This window comes from Pelodiscus sinensis, chromosome 4 (assembly GCF_049634645.1).
Source record: "Pelodiscus sinensis isolate JC-2024 chromosome 4, ASM4963464v1, whole genome shotgun sequence".
Lineage (NCBI taxonomy): Eukaryota > Metazoa > Chordata > Testudines > Trionychidae > Pelodiscus > Pelodiscus sinensis.
Window position 1 is genome coordinate 45,397,884 of NC_134714.1, and position 12,199 is coordinate 45,410,082.

The 12,199-nt window shown below is 39.3% G+C and overlaps 1 protein-coding gene across 2 annotated transcripts in view; it reads left to right on the forward strand.

Annotated features, from left to right (window-relative positions):
- SEC23A (SEC23 homolog A, COPII component) overlaps positions 1–2,116 on the forward strand; it is a 56,374-nt gene extending 54,258 nt beyond the window's left edge. For both annotated transcript variants that reach the window (XM_075926896.1, XM_006117709.2), the window contains exon 20: positions 614–2,116. In XM_075926896.1, coding sequence (XP_075783011.1) covers positions 614–703 — 90 coding nt within the window. In that variant the 3' untranslated portion in view covers positions 704–2,116. The remainder of the gene's footprint in view (positions 1–613) is intronic.
- Positions 2,117–12,199: the final 10,083 nt, after the last annotated feature.

Below are 12,199 nucleotides of genomic sequence, written 5' to 3' on the forward strand. Positions count from 1 at the left end.
ATACTCAAACTAAAGCCTGTGTTGCTGGGACTTTTTCACTGTTCCAGTACCCAAGCCAGCTAGATGAGCTCCAGTGTGTAGACATATCCCTTGACTTCAATGGATGTTGGATTAGGCACTCCTCAGTCATCTTGTGTTTCCCATTGATATTTTGGGTGTTCTTGTTAAATGGTTGTTAATTTTGGTGGTGGTAGTAACATCCATTCCTTTCTCTTTTTTTTTTCTTTTTTGGAGCACTAAGATAGGAACTGTGTAGGAAATATGGCATGATTTTTTTAAATGTATAAAGTTTATATTCAATATTTGTCAACTATGAAAAATGTTAGGCTTCCCATAAATACATTTTATTATCTCCCCACACTGTTTCCTGTTGCAGAATCTATTTAAGATGGGAAGGAATATAGTTTTGATGGTTTATACTTGAATTTATCCAAATATAGGAAATGTATGTAAACCTACAATCTTGCATTTTTTTCAAAATGATGTTTGTGAAGCCCTTTAAAATATGAACTGATTATTTTACTGAATATATTGTTGATTAAGATTTTTTTCCAACTACACTTGCTTTATAATTAATGTAATGAATTCTCCTTGCCTTTACTTTCTTTTGGAGGAGTCTGGAGCACCTATTTTGACTGATGATGTCAGCTTGCAAGTCTTTATGGATCATCTGAAGAAACTTGCCGTCTCCAGTGCTGCATAAAAATTCATCAACATATTAAAGGCATTGACAAGCTGAACTATATTTCAGCTTTCCTTTTCCTTTACCCTTCTCAGTGTGTCTGCAAACAGAATGCTGTGATATGTACATGCTGCCTAACTAGATTTCAAAGAAGTGACATTTTCAAGAAAGTATTGAACAGCAAATTTCTTAATGGAGTATCATTAGAGGAAGAACAACAAAGTCTTTTTGGTTACCATGATGATTTATATATATATATATACATACATATATATATTATTTTTAGACCATTGGTAATAAATTTGAAATGTGATATTTTTTCTAAATGGTTGAGAATGTGACTCTGCCTTGCACTATAAAGACACATTAAACATTACAAAGGAAGTCTATAGTGGCACTGGGCTTCCTAGATTGCCTTGTGCCTATTTCAGTTTACTAATTTTTAACAAAAAGCGAACAAAGGTACAGAAAAAGCATATAAAATAAATAGTATAAACACACTCATTTTTAATTTGTCTACAGAATATTTCATTTCTTTAATCAGTTATGTTTGTGGGGTGATTATTTAGAAAAAAATTATCTTTCAATTATTGCCTTTTTAAAATGTTTATTTTTTTACCTCTGCTTTTTTTTGGTAACAGATTGTTTTTCTTCTTCCTATTTAAATAATTTGAACACATTTTTAAAAAAATCAGTTGTTCTCAAAAGTGTAAACTGACAATCCACATTTTATATCTCTGCCAATAATTGTACCCTATTACGTCTAGTACTATCAAACACTACTGCACATGAATTTACGAAAGGCAAAGGAGGATAATAGCTGATGCAGTTTAGCTTGTTCCAACCCCCCCCCCTCCCACCTACACTACAGTTGTGAAGTGATTAGAAATGTAGTCTTGATTTGTCTTAGGGAAAAAAGTATATTTTACTGGCTAAGACTCATAGATTTTTTTGTTATAGCCTTATAATATTATTACTCTGATGTGTGGCACTACTTTTTGGTTTCTTCTTCCTTTTTGTTATAAATTCAGTAGGTTGCAATTTTTTTTTAAACAGTATTATGCATTATATACCATAATAGTAATAAATTTGGTGATACTTTTTTTTTTGTAAATTAATGTGTGTTCACATTTACTGTTGAAAGTTTACATATGCAACAGATGTTTACATTGCTGATGCTATTTTGATAAGCAAAAAAGTAAAATTTGGTAGTGGACAATAAGAACAGGTTGTGCAATGATTGAGGAAAGATAATTTTGACTTAAAAATTAAATTATATGCTGGTCAGATAGGCATGAGTTTTCTCCTGTTTGTAAATTCTGTAAAACTTGATGAAATCAATAGCTGTTAGTTTTATTTCCTTGATTTTCTTTTATCTAAATGCGATTATATCCAGGCCAAAAGACGCTCCAATAAAGCTTTTCCTTTCTCTGAGTTTTTTATTATTTATTTAACTGTTGGTATAGTGCATTTACATCTGATAAAGCAGATGTGGTACTAGAGATTGAGATAATGAAAGTCATAATAACATCACATATTTTGTATATGTACACGTACCCTAAATTTGTATTACTTTGTTGTTTCAAAAGAAATACTTTACCCCTTAAATATTATCTGTCCAATCTGCCAAAAGGGGCTGGGGCTGGAGCTGGGGAGAGGGCAGTTGCCCTGGAGCCTGGTGATTCAACAGGGACTGAGGTTCTTGGCCACTGCTGCTACTGCTGTTACTGCAACAGCAGTGGTGGCCAGAACTCAGAGCCCTTAAAATTGCCACTGGAGCAGCAGGCGGCTCTGAGGGCTGGTGGAAGGAGGGATCCGGCATTGAGGGCTGGCTGCCTCAGCCCCATCCCTCTTGGGAGCACAGAGCTCCCCCGCTCCCTAGGTATCTGTACAATATGTTGCAGTGATTGTGTCTTGACAAAGTTACGAGCTTTTTGTAGATATTTTAGATGTTACTTTTTATGGGAACATTTCCTGTTAGACATGTCTGGTATAGTGAATTTGTCAGGTCTTAAGTGAGACCTTTTTGTAAAGAACAGAGGATCCTTTGCTAAGGAGCATCTGTCACATGTACTAATTCAGAAGCACTTCAGACAGTATTTCACTTTAGACAAAAATTGCTTTTTAACACTTCAGCTCTTAACATTATATGGGTCTGATTCACTTGACATTTTTTTTTAATTGAGAAGTGTTTTTATAATTCATGTGTGTCCAAAATGTGCTAGATATTTCTCAGGCATGGAGGAAGGGGACTGTACTTGATTTAAAGTGCATACAGTTTAAAAAGGCAAATGAACTTATGCCTCACCAAAGAACTTAATACTATACTAGTGTGGAGAAATAGAAGAATTATTTTACCAATTCCACCTCAAAGAATTATTTCACAAAGACCACCACCACCTACAATTACTATGTTCTCATTGACTTAATAAAAAAATCTTACCTGGACACCTTCCTTCCCAGTGGATGACACCATATACTTGATCATTACATAATATAATTAAATTCAACCTTTGTTGTGGAGGTGAGGAGATATCAGAAATCCACCACAGTAGCATTTAGCTTTAACAACAGAGAACTCTGCAAAAAATGAGGAAGCTAGTTAAATGGAAATTAAAGGGTATTCATGAGTAAGACTTCTGCAAGATGCATGGAAAGTATTTTAAAGCACTATAATAGAGGCTCAAACTAAATTAGTACCCTAAATTTAAAAAAAAGAGGACTAAAACATGACAAAATGTCTAAACAGCAGAGTAAAAGAGGTGGGTAGAGGCAAAAAAAGCATCCTTTAAAAATTGAAAGTCAAATCCTCCTAAGGAAAATAGAAAGGAGTGTAAACTCTAGCAAGTGGAAAAGTGTAATTGGATATGCCAAAAAGAATTTGAAGAGCTAAAAGTAAAAGTCACAAAAAATGACCAAGTTAAGTGATCAAAAGAGGAAGCTTGCTCAAACAATCAGTGGGAACAATGGAAAAGGTACAAAAGACACACTCAAGGAAGACAAGACTATGGCACAGAAGCTAACTGATTTTTTTGCATTGGTCTTCCTTGTGGAAGGTGAAAGATTCCTACACTTGAACCATTCTTTTTTAGGGGACAAACCTGAGCAACTGTGCCAGACTGAGGTGTCAATAGGTTTTGGAACAAATTGAAAAATAGTAATAAATCACCAGGACTAGATGGCATTCACTGAAGAGTTCTGACAGAACTCAAATATGAAATTGCAGAACTACTAATTGGGATGTAATTTGTCACTTAAATCAGCCTCTTACAATATGGCTGGAGGATAGCTAATGTAATCACTGCCGGAGCCCTGGGTGATACTGAAGGACTGGCTGAGGAGGCTAGCCCCTAGCATTGTCCCTTCTGGGGGCCCAGAGCTAGCCTCCCCACCTGGCCCACAGTGAAGTCTGTTAGCTACCCCGTCCAATTGATTGTCTGCTTCGACTTTCAGAAAGTCTTTGACAAAATCCCACGCCAAAGGCTCTGATGCAAAGTAGGCAGTCGTAGACTAAAAGGGGAGGTCCTCTCATAGATCAGTAAGGGTATGTCTACACTTGCACCCTCTTTCAAGAGAGGGATGCAAATGAAGACATTCGAAATTGCAAATTAAGCTAGGATTTAAATTTCCCATGCTTCATTTGCATATTCACATTGACGCTATTTCAAAATAACATGCTGTTAAGACGTGGTTATTTTGAGAGAAAACCCTTCTCTCGAAATAACCCTTATTCCTCATACAATGAGGTTTACCAGTTATTTTAAGAGAAGGGTTTTTTCTTGAAGCGTCTTAACAGCGTCTGTTATTTCAAAATAGCGCCATAATGCGAATATGCAAATGAAGCACAGGATATTTAAATCCTGGCTTCATTTGCAATTTTGAATGGCTTCATTTTCATCTCTCTCTCGAAAAAGAAATGCAGTGTAGACATACCCTAACTGCTTATAAGATAGAGTATAAAGGGTAGGAAGTTTTTACAATGGAAAGTAGGAAATATATTCCTCCAAGGATCAGTACTGGGACCAGTGCTGTTCAATATCTGGCAAAATTTGCTGATGACATTAAGATATCAAGATAAACCCAAAAATGACTGAAGAGTTGTAGCAAAATCTCAGAAAACTGGATGACTGGGCATCAAAATGTTAGGTGAAAATTAATGTTGGTAAGAGTAAAGTAATGCAAATTGGAAAACATAACCCCAACTATACATGCAAAATGATAGGGTCAAAATTAGCCGTTACCACTCAAGAAAGAGATCTTGGAGACCTCATGGATAATTCTCTGCAAATATTGGCTCAAAGTGCAATCAGGCAAAAAAAGTGAAGGGACTGTTACGATCCATTTGGAAAGAGAAATAATAAAAACACAAATCCATGGGATGCCCATGATTTTCCCTTGAACATGGTATGCAGTTCTGGGTGTCCCTATCGTCAAAAAAAGCTATATTACCTTTGGACAAGGTATGGAGAAGGGTAGCAAAATGATTAGTGATATAGAACAACTTCCATATGAGAAGAGATTTAAAAAGACTAGGACTGTTCATCTTAGAAAAAGTAATAAGTAAAGGGGAATAGCATAGTGGTTGCCTTCTCCATCGGTATCTCAGTGGGCAGAGGCTGAGCCTTCTCCCTATACTTGATGAGGACAAAGAGCAGGAGGAGTAAATTCCACCATCATTCCACTTCTCATGGTGAGGCTATCATGTCTGCATCTCCTCTGTGGCTGACAACTTCAGACACTATTTTGCAGGGTTGCAGACATTTCAAATTCCTTATGCTTAACAGTTGGTTCCACTTGTATTTAGCTGTGACACTGAGTACCATTCCCAGACTTGAGAAAAGCTGAGTGTAGCTTGAAAGCTTGTTTCTCACAAACAGAAGATGACTTCACCCACCTAGCCTCTCGTATCCTGGGACCAACAAAGCTACTACAGATAATGGATTTTTATCAGACGAGTAACTTGACTAAGGGCGGGCTGAAAGTGATCCATCAATACCATATTTTGGACAGAGACTTGAATGTGAGTAAATGATTTTGTCAGAAGTTTTCAGTAGATAATTTCCCCTTTTGGAGGAAAAAAACCACACCAAACCTGACCTACTCTTTGTATTTTTTGCCATGGTGCCTAATGAGCTTTGTAGTTCAGTTTCTTCAAGTCCCCATTTTCCTCTATGGAATGGCTTCCCCAGCCAACCTACAGGTCTCAAGACTCACCATAGATTGGACACCCATGATGCAGCTACCTCTTCTCATCAGGAGGAGAGACTGTGGTACATAATGAAAGAAGGCATAGGTAGTTTTCATTCTTGTCCCACCATGGTGGGCTGAGACTATGAAATGAGCATTTCTAGATCAGATATAACTGCTCCCCTATGCCCTACACATGTTGTACAATATATGCTTTTTGAGGTATCATTTGAAAGCTAACACCACACTGATCATTAATATGCTTGCATGATGTGTGCATGTGGAGTGCATTAAGAGTTGTGGGTATGTTGAAATTATTATTAAAGTGTTTAAACTAGGAATGTAAAGGACTAGTTGACTATCCAATAAGCAAATGCTTATCAGGTAGTCGACGGGATAGTCAACTAGTCACTGCCTTTATCAGCAAGGATGGGATGAAGAGGAGGGGGAAAGACTCCATCTGATCCCAGATGGCACTGCCACTTTCAAATGCCACATGAAGCCTGGGGCCAGATGGGGAGCCCCCAATTTTATAAGAAGACTTGCTAGCTAGAGTCTGCTGCTGTGAAAAGTGATATTAATGAACGTGCAAATATCACTTTTCACAGCAGCAGAGTTACTCAGCACTGCCAAGCCTAGCAACAAATACAGTCTCGGATGGAAAGGTTGGTGGGGGGCAGCCAGGGCTGGAGGGGAACACATGATGCACTGGTAGGGGCTAAGGGTGATGGGGATGCTGAGCCCTATGGGGGATTAGAGCACAGTGGCCAGAGCCTGCTGCCTGCCACCCTAGGACTGGAGCCTGACCCACCCATCCCCAGGAAGGTGGGAAACTCCTCCAGCATTTGTCTCCCCCTGAGGGTAGGGTCCAACCTCTGCTGGTGGCTCTGGGAGAGGGGCCACCGCTTTACCCCCATCCCACATCACTGCCCACGAGGCTGTGGCCACAAGGAACATCCCTGAGGGCTGCACGCGGACATGGTAGCCACATCTGAGAAATGCAGATCTAGTTTAACCCTTTGCAAAGATGCAAAATGCATCATCCCTTCTGAGCTGTCACAAAATAGCTTCCCAGACTGAACAACGCCTCCCACAATGGCCTTATCCAAACAAGCTATGCTGCTATTATCCTTCATCTTTAAAGGGGCATAATCACAATTTGCTGGGTAGGATTCCTCAGGAAAAATGATCAGGTAGAAACCAACCATAATATTGTACCAAGAAGCAAACAATAAGTAAAAAATCACAATGCAAAAGGGAAAAAAATCCAGAAATCTTAGTTTCCTCCCAAAATGTCTGTGTGTCTCACATGTAGGCCATGGAGTAGGTGGCTTCTGCTTATACAGTCAGATGCTATATTGTAACTCAATTGCTAGATAATTCACCTCGGTGGTAATTTCATTTTTTGCTTACTCTTGAGTTCCTTTTATTCTTCTACGTGTCACAGAGAGGTTGCTGTTTAATCTAGTGAGGCTCACTGTGGAGAGATGGAAAACGACTAGTATCACTTTTTTATAAATAGATATATTTTGTCTTTCTGAATTTGTTTTATGCCATTAAGTCACTGTTGTGTCCATACAATAATTTTTATTTCATGTTTTTTTCAGTACTTATCAATGAGTATATTTTAAGGTTCTATAAAAACATACGTCTTAGCATATGCACAATGTGACTCGAATGACTCATGACCTGGATTTATCACTAATTTGGTCCACTGGTTAAACCATTAACCTCTCCAGCTCAGGCTGGGTACTGAAAGGGAGTGCAACATGAATGCTGATCCATCCCCCCAGGAGGGATGTTAAAAGATTGTGTGAATATTAATATGGCACCTAACAGAATCATACAGTATCTTTTATTGTCTATGCCAGGGGTGGGCAACCTAAGGCCTGGGGGCTGGATGCAGCTTCCAGCTTGCCTGGATCTAGCCCCTGTGGTTCAGGGCTCCCCCTCAACATTGGGGAGCCTGCACTGCCACTCCTTCTCCCACCCCCTTCACTCCCACCCGTCTCCCTGCAGGGCTGAAGCACACAGAACCTACTAGCCTGGGCCACCCAGGCTATGATGCACAAGGGGAATGTGGGGAACATCTTTCTCCTCAGACAGGGGCTATGTCAGTGAAGGGTTTTTTTTCCTTTCTGATTCTCACTTGTGTGTGACCCCTGATTGATTTTTCTGTGGATCAGCAGTCCCCGACCCAAAAAATGTTTCCCATCCCTGTATGCCAATATGAAAAAATAAATGCATTACAATTATTTTATAATATCCTATATCATATCATGTAAAAATCCCATTGGGGGCTCAAATATGCTTGCTTGTGCAGGATAGTGAAATGCCTAGTTACAGCTCTGCCAGATACACAGACCCTTGACCTCAGGTGTAGACGGGGCCATTTGTTGGAAAAAAAACCCTTTTTCGCAAGATTCCTTATTCCTCAAAAAATGAGGTTTACGGGATCTTGTGAAAAAGGAGTTTTTTCCCCCAACAAATGGCTATATCTACATGGGACTTTTTATTGGCAAAACCTCTTCTGCAAAAAGGATTGGCAGAAAATATGCAAATAAGAGCCCAATTTGCATATCTTCTGCCAAATAAAAACTGCAGTGTAGACATAGCCTCAGAGTGGTTTCATGGACCACTTTGAGAAAAATTGGGCTAGAGTCTATGGACAGGACAGCAAACCCCAATAGAGTTTATGACATTCTGACACTCATGCAACAGATCTATATCCAGCTCAGACTGAGTTGAGCCACTCCCTTTTATACTATCCCAGTACTTGGCACATGCCTCTGCATGGCTGGGGGGGAGGCAGGACTTCCTCCACCCACATGATATTAACCCCTTCCAGCCCAGTGTGAGGTATGCATAATTGCCCCCCCCCCTCCACCCAAGGATCCACAGCTGCATCTGGTCTCTCTGGCACACTCCCTACAGGATGGGGTGAGAGTCTGCATGGAAGTTACTTTTAACTTTTTATCTCCCAGCTGCACTGCTGGAGGAGCACGGTAAAAGTATAGGGGGATTAGCTAGTTGCAGTACGTATCCCTTTCAAGCCATGCAGTCTGGGGAAGATGGAAATTAGGTGGCTTTGGCCTTGGGGTGTGTGGTGAGGAATTCTGTAGGGATGGCCTATGAGTTCCCTGTAGCTCTACTCTCCTCATAGCTCACATCCTTTTTCCTCACCTTGCAGCTATTGTCAACTATCACTTTAAATCCATGCTATCACTTCAAATCCATGGATCTGGTTCTTCTCATACTTCCACTAAATTAAATGAGTCAGTGGAGTTACACTGGTGCTAAATTAGTGTGTGAGATCAGTGTCAGGTCCTGTGAGCAGAAACTTGCACAATTTTGGATATCTGTCCCCTTGGCACAGGCTAGCATGTAGCCCTCTGTTCTCTCTCTGTGTGCACTACCTAGTTTAAAATCAGTTCTAATTTAATGTGAACATTTTAAGCATCTACTATCCATGACCTTATGAATATGCCATCCTACTGAGAATGAACTTTATTTGCTGTGTGCATCAGCACTGGAAGCATATATGGAAGAGAGTGAAAGGTTAATTGAAGCATGAAGACATTTTTAAGGAGTTGTTGTTGACTGCAAGCTATTCTCATTCACCAGGCTGTCATATCTGGCTAACGATGTAGTCTGTATAAGGGTTATGTAGCACTGTTGATATTTAACAGCTATAAAATAGCTCTGGGATGAAATAATGCAGATGTATAAAAGGGCTCACATTGAATCCTTTCCACAAAACAGATGGCAGGTTGATAGTTGGTCAAAACATTACTTCCTGCATAACTCCAAGCTAAAAGAATAGTAAATAATCCTTAAATTTATTTTGTGGTGGGAACAAACCTATCATCTGTGTGGAAGCACAATGGGTGAATTCAATTCTCCTCATTCAAAAGAAAAGTGAATGTGAATGCTAAGGGAGATAGGGATGGCTAGTTACTTGTGGAAATCAACTCTTTTGGCAGTCAGAGGGTCATGTGGAATGATTACTTTAAATCCAGAGGAGCTCACAATTTCAAGCAACATGGTCAGCCTTCTTAGGATAAATTTTGACCCTTTTAAACATATTTATAATCTGCTTCCCATTTCTCAAGATCTATATACAATATTTAAAATACAATCCAAGCTAACCCAGTAGTATTGTCAGCACAACTGGTGTGTGTGTGTGTGTGTGTGTGTGTGTGTGTGTGTGTGTGTAAAAAAAATCTAAATTCAGATCTCAAGTTCAGTTCCATCCACCCCTAGGAGGAGAAAAAGCAGTAAGTGTTCCATCTTTTGATACGCTGATAAGGATTGATAGCCTTAAATAATAAGAATAACCAAAATTATACTAAGTTGGAACTCAGACTAGCCTTATAGTTTTCAGTTGTTAGGGAAAAAATTGCTTAGTAAAGAAAGTTTAACAGACTATATTCTGTTCATTGTTCTTTAGAGCAATTAGAATTCAGCTACCATTACATTTTGAAGCTGATATTCCTGGCATAAGATGAAACACATTAAATTTATCTTGTACATTATGCACCCCACAATACTCCAAAGAAACAAAACCCCACCCTGTCCTATTTTCTGCTTTTTACTCACAATAATAATCACAATTTAAGCCAAGTCATATATTCTCTAATATCCAAGCAAATGATAAAATGGTCAGTTATGGAAAGGCTGTCTAAAATGTGCATTTTCTGCACACACACTTCCCTTTCCTTTGGGTACAGCTGAATTGCTGTTAACTGTACTCCTCACTTCCATCATTCATCTCCTGTCAACAAAGATGGAGTGGTGTGGGGGATGCAGGAGTGGTGGGAGCTGCAGCAGCCTCAGAGTTGAAACACTGGTGATAAGGCTATGTCTACAGGGCACAGCTAACCTGGGTTATAGACATACAGGTGTGAGTGTTCCTACAGCAAAGTCCCACCTGCTTTACTGCAGCCTCATTGATTCTACACCTGCTTATATAGGTATAGCTCATACTACTTTGTTCTGAGTTGCTTCAGGGTTCTTTCCTGGTCAACTGCCATATTCCCAACCTCAAGAGATCAAAAATAATTGGATCGGATTCTAAAAAATCCTGGGAACCTATAAAACATTATCAAACCCTGGTTTTTAATCTCTTCTGACTCCCGTCTTTTCCTCCCCTCCCCTATTTTTCTGGCACGATTGCATGGTAATTTCAGGTTGAAAAGTCAACCTTTAATGCATACATGCCTCTAGCTGCTCAAATAGAGACACGGTGAATGCGGAAGATACATGAACATATTTAAGGAGAATTAGAATGGAGAAGATACAATATGGAGAAGAGCCACAGATCCAGATAAGTGATTATTCCCCTTTATTTGTTTTTGGTGAGGCCACATCTGGAGTATTGTGTCCAGTTCTGGGCCCCCCACTTTAGAAAGGATGTGGACACATTGGAGAGGGACCAGTGGAGGGTGACCAAAATGATTAGGGGACTGGAGCGCATGACCTGTGAGGAGAGGTTGAAGGATTTGGGGTTGTTTAATCTGCAGAAGAGTGTGTGCAGGGGGGATTTGATAGCAGTCTTCAACTTCCTGAAGGGCGGTTCCAAAGAGGATGGAGAAAGGCTGTTCTCGGTAGTGACAGATGGCAGAACAAGGAACAATGGGCTCAAGTTACAGTGGGGGAGGTCTAGGTTGGATATTAGAAAAAACTATTTCACTAGGAGGGTGGTGAAGTACTGCAATGATACTTTCGAAAAAGCCTCTTTCGAAAAAGAGTGTCTAGACTACAACCAGTACTTTTGAAAAAGCAAGCGCTTTTTCGAAAGAGAGCACCCAGGCAGTCTAGATGCTCTCTTTCGAAAAAGCACAGTTTTCATTACATAGCACCTTTTATCGAAAGAGTACTTTCGAAAAAAGGCGTTCTTCCTCATAAAACAAGGTTTTCCGTGGTCAAAAAAACTGCCGCATTCTTTCGATTTACTTTTGAAAGAACGCGGCAGCAGTCTAGACACAGGGGAAGTTTTTTTGAAAAAAGGCCACTTTTCGAAAAAAGGCCACACTTAAACATAATTATATATACACTGGAGCTGACACTTTACTGAGAATTAAACATTTGTCATCTTGTCATGTTACTAATTCTTGAAAATTAGTTCTTTGGTATGATTGTGTAATAAAACCAGGAAAAGTTTCCACACTACTTTAACTAAGATAATGAAATAAAATAACAATGAATCAAAATTAATGAAATCTCTTGCAAAAGAAAAACGTTAAATCTGCTCAAGGCAAAAGCAGCCTTAATTACATTGTCTTAATTTACATCTCAGCTCCCCAATAGGTCATACAAAATGGGAGTAGA